The sequence below is a fragment of the Lampetra fluviatilis genome, chromosome 10 (assembly GCF_964198595.1).
Source record: "Lampetra fluviatilis chromosome 10, kcLamFluv1.1, whole genome shotgun sequence".
NCBI classification, from domain to species: Eukaryota; Metazoa; Chordata; class Hyperoartia; order Petromyzontiformes; family Petromyzontidae; genus Lampetra; species Lampetra fluviatilis.
In genome coordinates, this window is record NC_136284.1 from 5585164 (window position 1) to 5601331 (window position 16168).

The 16168-nt window shown below is 42.6% G+C and overlaps 1 protein-coding gene across 2 annotated transcripts in view; it reads right to left on the minus strand.

Moving 5' to 3' along the window:
* Window positions 1–16168, minus strand: part of LOC144934473 (uncharacterized) — a 96909-nt gene that overhangs the window by 42186 nt on the left and 38555 nt on the right. Inside the window, exons 1-2 of one of the 2 annotated variants that reach the window (XM_078860271.1) lie at window positions 2852–4475; window positions 420–772 (exon numbers count right to left, since the gene is read on the minus strand). In XM_078860271.1, the coding sequence (XP_078716397.1) occupies window positions 420–772; window positions 2852–3353 (855 nt within the window). In that variant the 5' untranslated portion in view covers window positions 3354–4475. Of the gene's footprint in view, window positions 1–419; window positions 773–2851; window positions 4476–16168 lie in introns of those variants that run through there. The other variant, XM_078860272.1, reaches the window with a different exon arrangement.

The window sequence follows — 16168 nt, forward strand, 5'->3', positions numbered from 1 at the left end:
TGCATTTTGACCGCAGGTATTGTGGTTAATGCAAACATGATTCTTTGTAAAAAGGTATCAGTATTTTTTGCCAGAAAAAAGGGTAAGAAACCGATTATTATAGGCCAAATACCCTAGGGCTTCCTCGAGTTGGAAGCCCTTCTGGCAGCAGTGGTGTGCACAAGAAATTATAGGAGTGCTCCGTCACCTCAAGTGAAAAACCTCAAACAACTTCGTGTTGGATTCTTGTACCGAGTTGTGATTCACTGTGATTAAAAAAAAACAATTTGCGCTAATAGAGGATGTAGCTGATATTTAGTGAACTTTGTTTATTGATGTAAAAAAAAAGAAGCTTCTGTGAGGAACTTTTATGCATGTGGCACAGGGGGCCGCCTCCCCCCACCCGTCCCCCCCCCCCCTTCTACCCACCCCCCCCTTACTGGGAAGGCAGCGGCAATGCGCGTGTCGGCAGTGCTCGACTCCGTGTAGAAGATCAGCAGCGTCTGCTCCCCATCCTCCACGGGCGACAGCTTGAGCCCGAGCTGCACCACCTGCTGCGACGAGTCCGTGACCGCGAAGAGGACGCCCCCTTCGTCCGACGAGGGCCGCACCGTCACCAGGACCGAGAAGTCCTGCGGGAACGGCTCCGGCAGGAAGTTCTGTGCCGGTCGGCCCACGCTGGCCTCCTCGGCAAACAGATAGGCAGGGAAGCCTTCGAAGCCGCTTACAAAGGAGACCGCAGCAGGCAGAGGCACGCCGACTATCTGAGTCAGGTCCACCTCATGCTCCTCACCTGCAATGGTGAAAAAAAAACAAAGGGTGTGGGGTGACACCTCATCATTAGCCCCATCATCACAATTACTGTCCTCAGTGTGAAAGAAAGGAGTGGATACTCCTATATATCTGAGTTAAATCCTGAGTCAATCAGGTAGGAATTTAAAGCAGAAATGTTGAGGCACAAATAAGCTGATATTGCAGTTTCAACAATATTTCATTGATAAATGATTAAGCATGTGAGTATGTGTAAGCCACCTCTAAACCGCACTGCAGCCACTGCTAGAATTATTAATCTTAACCTGCGGTGACAGCGAATTAAAATGGTTTCAGTCCAAATAATTCCTCAGCTCTCAGAAGAAAACTTATGGCCAGCACTGCATTTGCCAGAACAAAAAATTTAAGTGCTGGTTTCCTTCTTAAGTGTGAGTTTTTGAGTAGAAATGGATTTAGTCGTTTCAACACAACAGAAGCGAATTCCTTGCCAAGACTTGGCAACAAAAAACAGAAGCACAAAGAATTCAATTTACATTTTACAATCCAAAGCAATAAATGCAAAGTGGACGGGTGTTTTGTAAGCAGACAAATGCCAGCATTTTTCTTTCTTAAGACAGGGTCAAACGGGATGTCTTCAAGCACTCACCACATGTCCATTATGGCACAAAGCTACAAATGAATAGCAAACTTAGAGCCTTGTTTTTAAACACATCACATTATTGAACACATCATATTTGAAAGTGTAAACACACCACATTGTTTCGTAGCTTGCAAAAGGTCAGATCCTTCAGAAGTGCAATTCATTGGGTAGAGCAATTACGGTAGTGAGCCCAAAGGTAAGATTGTGAGCATCTTGTAATCCAGTACAGTGCATAGGTCAAGATTCAGCCCTCCAATTTGTGCTTCATGCCACTGCTAAGCAAAGGTTCACGAGACGGAGCTCTCAACAGCCCTTCCATAGGGTATTTGGTCTACTGTTTCACGCTGGCCAGACATCTTGAATCAGTTTCAGTTTAATTTTTTTGGCATAGCCCTTGTGAGCCATTCGGCTCTTGAATCAGGTGCAACCGCAACAAACGAAAAACAAAAACATGAACAAGAAAACATTTTAAAGTGACTATGTGACTATGCAAACAGAAAATCCAAGAAAAGACAGCAAAATATTGCAGAAAAAGCACCGTACACCAACGCTGTGTACAAAAATCCCAGTGGGATGCAAGTCAAACATTTGGAAAGATAACTTGAATGAGGTGGGAGTACACACACTTTACCCCACCACACACTATCCTGCCAGTCGACCTAACTGTGGTGTTCCCGTGAATGCTGCTGGGTGGACAGAGGCGACATTGAATTGATCAAGTAAAATTCTGGATTGCAAGTCCAGTGTGCTAAGCATTACACCAAAACACCATCAACCCAGTGTATCTGCCTTAGAACTTTACATCGAAAGCCGGTAAGCATGCACATGTGTGAATGTTAAATAAACTATGACCGTTTGTAGAGAAAATACCAATACCACGATTAAAATTGGGCTGATTTTCAAAGTAAGGCTTTAGTATTTATTCTGTTTTGTTCTGCCATTGAAGTGCCGTAACATTCAAACGCCATGACAAAGTAATTTAACGAGAGATATAATACTGGAGTGGAAAAAAGGAAAATTCTGCTTGTGAAATAGCTGTTTTAGTTTGGAAAGATAACTTGAGCTTTCTTATTATACATTGCCCTCCTTAAGTGAGGAAGAATCATTGATGGCAAACAGACTGGTTAAACTCAAGCAGTGGACAAAATATAGTTTTTGGATATGTATGAACTTGCAATTAAACACAACAATGGCCAAATAAATGAATGCAATCTGAAATTCCTGTACACATGCACAGCTCAGTTAGCGCAAATTGTAGTTAATCGCAACCACAAACGTTTTAAATTATGGGGCTAACTCTGGCAATCTATACACATTCTCACATTACTCTGATTGCACTGAACTGTGATAAAAGATATATGTTTGTATTTCTTTAATTATTTACAACAGCTGCCTATGAGTGTTGCAAGCTGCTCTTGAGAAGTTAAAATAGTTTATACAAACAAGTAAAAGCACACTTACCATTCGGACCAAACCAGTGCAGTAGAGGGCACGGTTCCACGTATGTTGGTAAGGCATCTTCGAGTGGCCCAACCGTAGAACCAACATAACTCATGCCATCAAGCTGACTTAGTAGGTCACCGTATCTCGCTGACACATCCTCATTCCCACGCGTGGAGTCCTCACGCTGACCTGACGACTCCTCACGCTGCGAGAGGACAAACCTCTCATCTGCAGAATTGCCATCTTTGGCCAAATCGTCAGATTTGAATCCGCTACTTTCCTCCTCAGCGACGGTCGCCGGTCTGGCCGTGCTAAACCCAAGAGGCCGCGTGACGGCAGATGCTGAGACATCGCCGTGCAGTGTAGGTGACGGCGAAGGAGACGGCGCTGTCGTGGTTTCTTCCTGCCCACTCCACCGCTCCCAGAACCACTTCAGGTACTGGGCTTGACCCGTGCGGCAGAGACTCAGCGCCAGAGCCAGGCACACGAGCGGTGGCGACCGCAGCAACTTCCCACGCATGTCTCAAAGTTGTCAAGCACGGACGATTTTACACAAAGGCACAATTGTATGTACACAATTGTTCTCGTTTTAAAATCAAATCGATATACTAATTCCTTGTTATTATTGGGGGGGGGGGGGGTTTCAGTATATTACTAATCTGTTCGGGTTTGCAACTCGATGTTGATGTAAAGTTAATCTCGCAGCAAGAAGTACAAGAAATGCAGGTTGGCAGGGCAGCTTTAAATGTCCCTCTCGTTCTGCTTTGTTTAGGGCTAGTCTGAACTAAGAGCGCGACCATTCACGCACAGACAATGGAAATCAATGGTTTGGAAAACTTTAAAGAATTAGTTTGTTTTACTCCTAGACACACCCCAAACTCACTCAGGTGGTTAACAGATGATTGTAGCCGTCTATACAAAATTTCTAACCTAAAATAATAAACCATTTCCAAAAATAATGTCCATCTAGTTGCTTAACACCTGCGTCGCTTAACGCTGCAATATTCCCCTGCTAAGAAACGAGGGGTACCCACGTCACTTGAGAAGGTAAACAACTCGAGTCAAAGCCCTTCTATTTCCATAGGACCCACGGTCGCAGATGCATTGCCGCCTTCTCGCAACCTTCTTCTCATGCACCCTCCAGAGTTTAATCACAGAGGTCCCATGAAAAGGCTAATGGGACCCCTCCCCCCTTGCCACGACGGATTATACCATGTAGCTTTCGATTTTGGATGGGGAGGCACAATATCCAATTGATCTCACAACCGGCTGGCTGAGCGCTTTTTGCACGTGGGATGTGTGCGCTCACGACGCTTTCACGTAGCAAGGCCACATTTCTTGTTCCGCACAACTCTTTTCTTCTCGTAAAAAAAAGATGAAACTTTTTTTTTATCAAAGAACCTGGTTGGACATTTCTTCCTGCACCAAGCCCAGGCCAAAAATCACACTACATTCATTTGTGCCTGCCCTCAGTAAAACACTCTCTCTGGTCTCAATTGATTTGGGCAAAACCATGCAAGCGGTTTCCCTGCCCTTTCGGTCTCAAAAACAAAAAGCTTGAGGAAAGTGTGCGAGTTGAGTTGATGAGGATGGTGCATTGGGCAGCCTCCAATCGTGGATCTCTCCACTGCTCTCTCCCCACCCAGACGCTACACCCCATTGGGGGAGCCTGGTGTTTGTGGTTGCTTTTATCCAATCGGGGGGGGGGGCGGAGGGGGGCTGTGATGAAGGGGTTACCCTCGGTCAAGGCATCACTCCATAGAGAAAGGCTGAAGCCTTGGGTGGCGGGTCAGATTATCTCCAGCTTAACGCAGCCTCACCATACTTTCACTGCAATCGGTCTCTCCCTTTCACTCCGAAATTACTGGACCCACACCACACGTGTTGATTCTGCAGACTTGAGCGGGTAGCCTGCTGTTTTTATAAGTTAAAATAAAGGCATCAGGGGGAGGAAAAAAAAATCCCCCAAAATGTTATGAAACTTTATGGTTAGCTTTTAAAATCGGTATGCAGAACGGGATAAGAAAATTGGCAGCTGACCGTTTAAATTAGTAGAGTTGGCATGTATGCTACGCTCAAGAGGCAGCCTAACTTAACGTCTCAAATTCATTCCCAAGTGCTGTGTGCTTAGTGAGCGGATGTGCAATTTACAGAAGAGGCCTTTTTATTGTTGAAGGTTTATGCCCATGGCAGAGACAACTCCTGAATAGGGGCCGAGAAGAGAGACACTGAGGAGGAGTGCCTCACATTGCCTTCGTAAATAAAACCTCACACCGGGCGTTGTCCAAGGGAAGACTATGTGGATGCGAAAATACAGCGGAATAAAAGTTGAATTCGGCCACGGTTGATATTTTCTGCTCTTAGTGCAGAATGAAGTGCTAGCATCGCCACTAATACAGACATTTTTTATTACATATGTATCACCAATTGAACAGCAGCCAACAAACCTAATGCACTCAGCCAAAAAACGTAGTCCTTTCCAAACTCACTGTCATATTCATTGTGTAATTCACACCATTCATCAATCCTGGGATCCACACATGGATTCCAAGAGACCGGCATTCGTTTCCCAGCCTTTCATGTCTTTTGCACTTCGTCAGACTACATTTTTTTTAAAACAAAGAACTATAAATGTAAATCAGAAATATCGACAAACTGAGGTATCATTAACCTGTTTTTACCTGAGATCATCACAAAGAAATCACAGCGGTACGTGTGGTGTAGTGCAATTTGATTTTAACAAGTGCTGTTTTAATGTTTAATTGATAAGTACTCTTTGTTTTCTCATCTGTTCATTTCAGGGATATCATCTTCATTTACAATTCACATTGTTATCTAAGAGAGAATTGAAAAACTAAGCTCTATGAATGTGCTGAGAATGGCTTATGTGGTAAGTGGTATTTTTTAACCTAATCATAACCCATACCATGGCCAGTATTTAAAGCTGAGGGAACTCATTTCTTACGGCTTATTTATTTCATAATTACATGACTTGTGGGACATTTATAATGGTGCTGTGTGGAGTGCAGTAGTCAGTGCACTGCTCTATGGACCTGGAAACCTGAGTTTGATCCCCAGCAACAGCTAACATCAGCACTGGTTCCCCCTCTTCATCACCCTCCACTGACCAGCCTAGTGAAGTATGGTCAAAACATTACCCCCCCCCCCACCCTCATTACCAACACAGGATGGGGAATCCTTTATCCAGCAATATATTGACGAAGGGAATTATTAGAACTTGTATTATTGTAATGTGTATATGTACCTCATATGTTTATTTAGCTCGCCTCAACCTCCTACTCAAGAAGGGCTATTCAGCATTCTCAATCAATCGCACGTTCGGGAATGAAAATCCGTCAGCATTTGACCTTTCGAAGGAGAGCCGAGGACGTGAGTGTGGATGCCGCAACACAATTCGTTCAGCCTATAATTTATGAAACTCCCGTGTGCGTTCAGGGTACAAGCAACGACTTGTAATGTTATACGGCTGCTTATTACGGTGCCTCCTTTGGTTAAAAATTCACGTTCCCTGTGTAGATTCAGGAGAGCCAGACAAGACACTCAAATCACCACTACATTAGCGCCATCTCGTGGTCTTCATAGAAATATTTGAATGACCTTCACTTTACTTTCCACGTGGTTGTGGAAGTAATACAAGTGGAGTGAGTCACTCAGAGACACTAATATTATCGCCTTCACAGGTACAGGGAGTAACTACACTATGGTCAGGACAGCTAACCGGCTGCCTGACTAGCAACGCCGAGGAGGTGAAGATGGTGACGAAGACTCCAGCATCACGACGGGTTCCACTCCAACAGCCCCGAAACTTGCTCGGGGTCCCCCTTTTATCCACCCAGCGTGGCCTCGCTCCGCCTTCGGCCACGCCCCCCTTCTAGACACTACTAGAAGGTACCCGGCCTTTACCTCACGTGCCCCCTCTGTCACCTTTGCCCCACATCCCTCTCTCTGGCTTATCACATGACCTGCTGGCAGACAGGGCTACTACAACAGCAGGTCCCCTTCTCTGCCAGCAACCAGCGCTACGCGCCATAGTGAGCCAATTCCATGTCACGACACAAGTATACATGTACAGCCCTTTGTTCATCCACTGCTGGATGAAGGTCTCCCCACGCCATGTCAGTCGTGGCGGTTGTTTGCCCATACTTCACCACTCTGGTCAGTGCAGGTTGCTGTAATGTTTCTGTGTTTAAACAAAGCACTTGTTTCATTCATAAACACGTTTGAGATGTCAATCATTTAAAAATACAATTAAGCAACGTGAGTGAATATATGGGAGAATGTACACGTATAAGTAAAGCAGCCATCCCTCTCATTTTATCATGAGCCTAGACCAGTTATTTCACTTGGTACCACCTGAGAAGGCCAAGCTTTGTTCCATTTTGTCTATGTGGCCAATAACATGTGGTTACGTGATAACCATTTCAAATGAGTGAGGTAATCAAGTGAATTACTTTTATTAGTAGCGTAAACAAATCGGCACCCTAAACGTTTTGCTATTTAGGTGATACCAATTTCCGCTCTGGCCCATGGACTAGGTCTGTCATGAACCATACGGAGGAAAGCACGCTTGTCAGTTTCTATCCACTCCTGGATGAAGGCCTCTCCAAGACGTCGCCATCTCCCACAGCGCTGCAATCCCACAATCCATCTCGCTGTTGCACATGAGCTGATTTCGTCGCTCCATCTCCACGATGCACGTGCTGTTGGCCATGTTGCTCCTTTAGCGGCCACTCCCTCGTCAAGTCTCGGTCATCGTCCCTTCAAAGTAAATTGATGCACTCATGCGTCTGTCCTGCTCAAGGCCACTTTACTCAATTGAGAAGGCAATCATTACGTCTCTCACTTGCATTTACGCTCTGATCCGTGTATTTATCTTTCTGTAACAAGCGTGCACCTCTCCATGCTTTCTCGCACTCTTCAACTTTTGTTACATTTCTTGGTAACTGGCCGTATTTCTAATACATATGCAACAACAATACAAGACAAATGCATTGATTTAATTAGTTTTTCTTTTACATGCTGGTAAGTTGCTTTTTATTATCAAGATCAGTTTTCCCAAAACACTCCAACCTGCTCTCTCTCGTCTTGCCACTTTATATCCTCACTTTGATCCCAGTCCGCCTTTAACAATTACCCTCGGTATATATGTGTGTGTATCTGTCCTCTCACGCAAATCATTTGGTGATGCTGCATTGGCAGTGGTGCACAAGCACATTATTTAAAAAAATAACCTCAACACGCTCGTCAACACTGCCTACAAAGACAAACCCTTCATGAATTACGTGATTATTAAAGGGTTTGTCTGGTACTGGATAGCTACAACTATTCATCTGCCTATTTAAAAACTGGTCATCAGAACACTTTTTGTCATTTAATTATCATCAGGCGAAATGGTTGTTAAGTGCAGTCTCCAATGGTGCAAGATGTTATCTCCCTCGCCTGGTATGCAGGCCTTCGTGGGTTCGATTCCAACGCGGATGCCTGTATATTTGGAGTTTGCATGTTCTCCCCATGGTAGCGTGGTTTTTTGTTGAGGTCCTTTGGGGTTTTTTCACATTTAGAAACGTGCTTTTTGAATATTGGGATAATACTGTAATTTGCAATTGATAAGCCACTTCGGTGAGCTATCATTTGTGGCCATGTCGCTTCTGAAAAAGAGCTAATAGCTCACTGGCTTTATCTGGTAATATATACATAGTTTAGTTTAGGTTTAATTCCCTATCTCAATCAATCCAAGATTTGTAACATGGCTACATTCACCAGACTGCTGAGACGTAACCACGGAGGGCACAGAGAAAAGATCAACTAAATAAAAAATGTATTATAGGGAAGAAAAAATACATGTTTATAGTCTGGCCTCTCCGTCTGTGTGCTATTAATAAGGGCCATTACCCAAAACGTCGGTGATCTTATATATTTTATTACATTTACTGTTTGATTATGCCTTTACGAATTTCTCCAATTGTCTGGTCTTTGAAGGCTATCACTATAGTCTTGTAACACTCTGAAAATGCATCTGACTCAGTAGATATTGATGCACTCATTCAAACTCAGGCCTATGTAAAAGTAATATTAACACCGCCTGATGAAAACCGATTGTGTTGCGATCGAAACGTCGTGGGTTTTTTTTGCTTTTATTTTCAATTTATTATTTTATTTTTATTTTCTATGTACGTAACTTTACCGAAAGAACCAAGAATATATTATTAACACCGTTTACAAAAATGGAACACTTACATTGAAACTTCATGACGAAAGTAACAAAATAAAGTATTGTGCTGGAGCAAATGGTGACACGTAAAACTTGGATAAGAGAGTCAATAAGCATATTAGTTGCTGCGGCGCCATATTATTAACATTCCTTCCCTTTATTAATTATATCCTTACTCCCTCCCTTTGATACTGCTAATCCTGCATAATGCATGGGCATAATGACTTTAAACCCCTCGCCAAACCTCCTACGCATTTCACAAGTAGTACTAATCGCATATCCGCATTTTCCATAAATATGCTAAATTCCTCTTGATATGCAAATTATTTTGTCAAGACGCTCTTCGCCCCTCCATCCCAGCATAAATAGTCGTTCCAAGCCTGGAGCGTGCCATTCAGACTCTGTCTACTTGACAGACCTGTTCTCCACCTGAAGACGGCTGCTTGCGTTGTTGGCCGAAACGTCGTGAGAATTATTTTATTATGTTTTATTTTTATTATTTTATTATTTCCCTTCTACGTGACTTTACCGAAAGAACCAAGAAGAAAAGAGAAACTGTCCACCAGAGGGCACAATTGTCTCAATATTAAACAGCTCTCCTTGAAAAATGAGACTGGCTGACATGCTGGAGTGACCCCATTAATTATAGTGCTGAACCAAACGTTCATGTTGAAAAGCAAGCAAGACCTTTATCCAAGTAGCACCCTACCAAGCCTAGCTCCTAGACTAAGCAAACACGTGCCTGGGCAAGATTGCACATTGGAAATTGCAATTTTCTTTCTATAATTGTATTTGGTCATTGTTTCTCACAATGTTTTCCATTACACTACCACAATCATTGTGTCGATGTTATTGGACTGGATAACAGAACACAGGAGTATATTGGTGAAACTGTTATTCTATTCCTCCACATCTATGCTCACTGGCCAGTGTGGTGCAGTATGGTTAATTAGCGCCAAAAGACCTACATGATGTGGATAGGACCTCAGCTAGCAGTGCCTGGAAAAGAGCTGTACATTTACAAGAATATGCAACCTTCTGCATCTATATTCTCATTGACTAAGACTGGTGCTGTACTTTTGGCTAAGATGGCCTCACTTTCCGAATTGGCTCTGAACCAAGCTACAAGTGCATTGTTAATATGTAGGTCATTCTGAGTTACGATACTCGTGGGCCGTAACAGCATCCTCAACAGCGTGTATTGCCTACTGCCTTAGGAATGAGAAGCAGCAGCTGTATCTCTCGCCCATGGGATGGGAAAAAGCAGTCAGTGCTTACAGACACAAGACATAAAAGTGTAGTCTGGACTTCTCAGCAACAGACAGTGGGAGTGACACAAAGACGAGCGCTCCCACCACCATGCCCTCCCAACAACCCGTTAAAAATGTTCAAAACCAGCCGCAGGCAAGCGGCAGTATTTAATAAAGGACAAATCCTGCTGCTCTAAAGGGATTTATGTCTATCGGTTGTCCATATGCAGCTGTGACAATTCACTGATTGCAAAGTGAAATGCGCAGATTTTTGTGCAAAAAAAATATTCCTCAAACCGCAAACAGGACCAGCTGCTTGCTGACCCACTCAAAGAGTTTGTTTTAAGTGGCAACAATAGCTCTCTAAACGCTGGCTTTATCTAATCTCCCAACTCAACGTATACTTTAGCTCTCCCTTATCTTCAATACACAATATCCCGGTACTTGTTAGTGTGTTCATAGAGATGCACAGGAAGGCAACTGCCAGGGGTGTATGGGCATTGAAGGAGACTGGCGCTGGGGTTAAGGGAAAGGCAAGCTTAAAACTAACCAGACTTGTTATCAGAACCCAGTTCAGTTACTCCGCAAACAAAGATAGCTTTTAAGTTTACTCCTTCTCATGGTAGCAATTATTCAGAGAATAACCATGCATGACTTTGTATCACCAACAGAAGAGGAGGGGGGGGAGAAGCGGCAGTGGAGTAGAAGGGGCCATGTTTTGATTACAGATCACCTTGTTATCACCTTTAATTAAAACACTGCTGGGATCAAATGCCATCTGCCACCTTTCAAAGTCTGATCCTCGACCATAACTCTCCAAACATTAACTCTTTGACACCAAAGCGATTTAGCAGCTCGTTGTTGTGGTTTAAAACGCATCAACCATACTTATTCTATTTCCGAGACTTTTAACGTTAACCCTCCGAAACACGAAATGAGAAAACGAGTTAAGTGTTAAAATGCAGCACAAACTGCAAACATTACGTTAATGAAGCCACCACTTTGCAGCGCTTGCTCCCAGCAGCATTCCTGGTTTGACCTTTTGGGCAGCCCCCATTGGAGATTTGGGAGTGTGCTTTCCTAGCCAGGCTGACACATGACCTCTGACCTCACTAGTCTACCTCTCCCTCAAAACCCATGTATCACGTCACATGCCACAACCGCTCTTAAAGGGCTGCCAATTAAGATTCTTATTAGCCCATTCGTATTTGTATAAAATTGACACTAATGCATTGGTAGGAAATATAGTAAACAATATTCGGTCCATATTAGAGGAATATTCAGTCGTTAACTTCAAGTGGCTTGCAGGCTTGTTCAATTTGGAATTTAAACTTTTCCCAGCTAAAACAGTCTATGCAATGAGGCTTATTTTTTGTTATAATAATGCATTATATATCATTCATACACCCATTCCTAATTTCAATTAACCCATTCAACGATCAGTTTATGTTAAAATTAGGAAAAAAACATGTAGAATGACTACAAGCCACTTTAAATGTTCCATGTTCTCCAATGCGTTAGGTTAAACCATGTGCTGATCAGGATGCTTCTTCAGGAAGCATTCAATATTCTTCAGTTCCTAAAGATGATCCCAGCATGTGGAGCGAAATAACAGACACCATGCTGAACACACGGTACAGCCTGAAAAGAGGGCTATGCAGCACAACCACAAAACCCACGCGGTAGTGCTCCAAGTTATACACATTTTTATATTCTTGCCTGTGGTACTAGTGGTATTGACACGGAGAAATGTGGCTTACAAGGAAGTCAATGAGTCTATGTTCACACGAGCAATTTACCAGTTACTGGTAGCTATGCTATACTTACTTCCAAAATGACAGCAAACACATGTAACCTTGATTTCCATGAAAGAAATGGTAGGAGTTGGGCAGAGGCCCATAGGGATTTCCACTTCCGAGTGTAAAACGGCAGGGAGCTCAATTTTACACAGTGCCAAAATATCTCCGTGGGATAATCCTTCACAAAGAACTATATGGACCATTAGAGGTATCTGAGGTTATGTTTGCGTTTCAAATGATGAGGTCACCCCCACCGCTTTTCATTGTAACAAGAGACCATCATATGTCGGACTGCTAAATGTCCAATCTAAATTTATGTGTCACTATAAAAACACACCAAGTATCGAGTGACGTTACAAATTATGCAGCATCCATCATAATCTTAATAGTAAAAAGGGAACTGCTAGCTTTACACTCAGCCAACAATATTGGCCAACAATATTATTGTACAATTCCAACGAAAGCATACCCAAATGATGGCTTCAAAAATCGTCATAATTTATGCGTTTATATGCTTTCTTTGAAGATCTGTTTTTACAACTTCCTCGAAACATTCAATAGAAACTGCTTGCTGCTGCTACAGTGAAGCTGTGCAAGCAAGCGAGTTATCCGAGTGTTCTGGGCTCTTGTTCTGGCCTCACGATTGACTCCTTCTCTCGTGCAATACTGTTGGCTTCTAGACAAACAGCACGCTGTAACGGCCTTCAAACAACATGAAGCTCCCTGGAGGAAAATCTGCCGAATTCTCAAAACATTTCCTCAGTACAAATATCTAGGGCTTTGCTCGTCCAAATATGGGACAATGGTGTACAGATGCAGCTAATGGCTTGGTCCCTTTCACCCAGGAAAAGGTAAATATTTGCTTTACCGGCCAGACCCAAAACAATCTGGTTAAGGCTTCCAAGGACTTCCAGAGCCTGCAAAATACCCTCTCTTCACACCTGCATTACCCCCCCACACACACAAAAAAGCAATCAAAATTCCTCCTCCTGCTAGGTATTGTACAAGGCCTTGTACAGCGCGTTTGTCAATCCATCTCTGTACGGGTCGTGGGGGTTGTTTCACCATACTTCACCACCGCATCTTTTTTTATTCTTACATCGGTGAGGCACTTATATGGTATGGCTTGGTACTTGTGTCATATGTTTCAATAAAAGTGGGAAAAATAAATAACTTTCCTCTACTTCTTTTCCCTTGTGGAAATATAGTGCAAACGGGTTTATGTCATGCGTGCAAATATATTATGATGGATGTACTGATTATAACATTCATAGCTATATATATATCTCATTTGCTCCAAATGTGTATGTCATAGGATATGGTGTGTATGGCTGGCATTTTTTCAAATATGCTTCAATGTTTGTACTATTTTTTGGAACATATTTCTCTAAAACATTACCCCCACTTATCCACATATTGAGTCAATTTCATTCTAGCGAGAGAAAAAAATTAAGACAAATATCTGCACTGCCATCTTTAGGCACACTGGATATCGTCTTTGGTGTTCATGTAACAACAATCCACTACAAAGATTTTGTTTTACATCTCTGTATGGCGGCCGGGTTGCTTGTCTGGGCAAAAAAAGGTAAAATTACGAACAATTCAGCTCGAATTTAATCTTCGTAAGAGCCAATCAGCTCTGTGCCACAGAGGAACAAAGAGGGCAGCTTAAGTTTAAACAGCTGGGCACAGAGAACTGTTTACCAAAACAATTTATTGCCACATTAGGAAACTTGTACAGTACTTCCTGGCAATTTGAGAAGTCAGCATTAAGCATCTATGGGATTAATAGCTAAGATTAAAGTGTCCTTGATTTGTAGGGTTTTTTTTGTAAGCAGGGAAAAACCTAAAAATTCTCACAATGATCTGCTTTATGTTAAAACATTTTCTTTGGAAATTCTAAATACACTGGGTTGCATAAAAGCGCTCTTCTGAGTTGTATACTAGGAAATAACTGGATCAGTTTTCATTTATTAAAGTTTCCAGTTTCTCAACAAGTATCGTCCCACAGGAGCCCCATGAAATCAGTACCCGCAATGTCACCCACCACCGCCTCCCACACCAGGTCACGTCAAAGAATTTCCAAGTACGCACTCCCTATAATATCCCCTGCGTGAGGTCTGTAAAATTACACATTCCCTTCTTTCTTTTTATTTTTACTCTTGTTCTGTTTTCACCTTCATTTCCCCTTTTCAATAGTGTCCCAATCTATGCCCCAGGCGTAACAAAACAAATGCAAATATCTAAAAGTGTAATCTGGTCTTCCATCTAATCATTTTTGTCAGCTCATTATTTCAGTCAAGAAGATAAGGAACTTACAAAGGCAGGAAAGTGTGCAAAAATATTTCAAAGGCTGGCTCATTTAAAATTTCCCCTGGCTGGTGACATGCATCCCTGCGGTCTCTCATTCCCAAGACAGGCAGGAGGTCTTGTGTGGTCCAGAAATAGATATAAAGTTGATAAGTACCGCCCCCAAGTCGGCACACCGATTACTGCATTCCACTCGATTTTGGTTTAATTCTGTTGCCAATGATAAATACACACCATATATGCACACACATTTCAAACAGACCATCGCTGGGCTTGTACAGCAGGCTGTACTACATCCTGGTTAAATTAAACCGCAGCCAAAAGACAAAAAAGCTGTTTATTTTCATAGGAAGGAAATGCAAAAGAGTTGGCTACGTAAAAAATGATATTGAATAAATACGAGTTTAAACATTACTTGGTAAAGCTAAAGTGTTGAGCAAAAAAAACTAAATTTATACTATATTGTTCCATCAAAATCACTCGTGGTCAATTTGCTGAAAAAAAGTATATTTCAATTCCCTTTTTTGCCCACCGCCTCCAATGAGGCCTGTAATTCGCTCGTTAATCACTAATCACGAAGGAGGTGTGCACCGAGGAGGTGTAAATCACACGACGGGGGGGGCGGGGGGGGCGGGGGGGGGGGCGGGGGGGGCGGGGGGGGTGCTGTGGCACAAACCGAGCTTCCTGCTCCGTGAGCTGCTCACAAACCGGCAGGTGGGCGCCTAGGAGGACGCACGCATGAGCACGCAGGGACGGCAGTCCGTGCCATCACGTAAATCCACAACGCTGCTGCCGCTGCTACCGCCACGCATTAGCTCATGGCAGTACATCAACGTCGACGGGATTGGTCGGGATTAAATGCTTGACACGGTTCAACGCTGCTGAGATTTGTTTTATTTTTACCATTGTGTGTGTATATTTATGGTTTATTTATTTATGTATGTACACGGGAATTTAGTGTCTGGAACATTTTCAATGGATGCTGAGCTGCGGGAATGCCCTCTTAATGCAATAAAGCGTGTTAGGAACTTTTTTACCTTTCCATAGATGTGATGAAGGTAATATTTCAAGTTAACCCCCATCGCTGCGGAATTACACCTTTGACTCTAGGAAAACTTTCCAGATAAAATACTCTTCCTCAAAAACCAAATGGGACAAATATGTGCAGCAATTGAGAAAGTCAGCTAAAAAAGCGATTGAAATCTAACTTTAGTGTATTATCACAAACTGACTGCGAACGCTTATACGAGACATTTACAAAATCCAAAACAAGATAATGCTTTTAAAAAATCCATCAAACAAGATAATCATGTGCTCAAGTAAAACACATTTATGACATATTTGTATTATACATATACAGAGGAATCCCTCAAATGCACATTCATTCGGATGATGCTAGTAGCACATCCATTTATCTACACCCGTATGCTAAAATAACTCCTCTTATCCATGGAGTTACCCGTGAATAAAAATGAATAATAGGATAAATGTGCTGCTGCTTGTGGGTCACTCCTCTTACATGTGAATAAACACAGGCAATACAAATAATCCGTTCAGGGATAATGGAATTTTTGCACAATGGAACTGCAGATAATAAGAATCATGAGTCATAGGGCAACAAGTAAGAAGAATAGCATTCTTTAATATTTTTTGCTTTTGTATCTATTTACATTAGCTACAAGTGATAAGGGTTGAGTGGTGGAGTCGTGGTTTTTCACAATGTGCTATGAACATGGCTACTTGA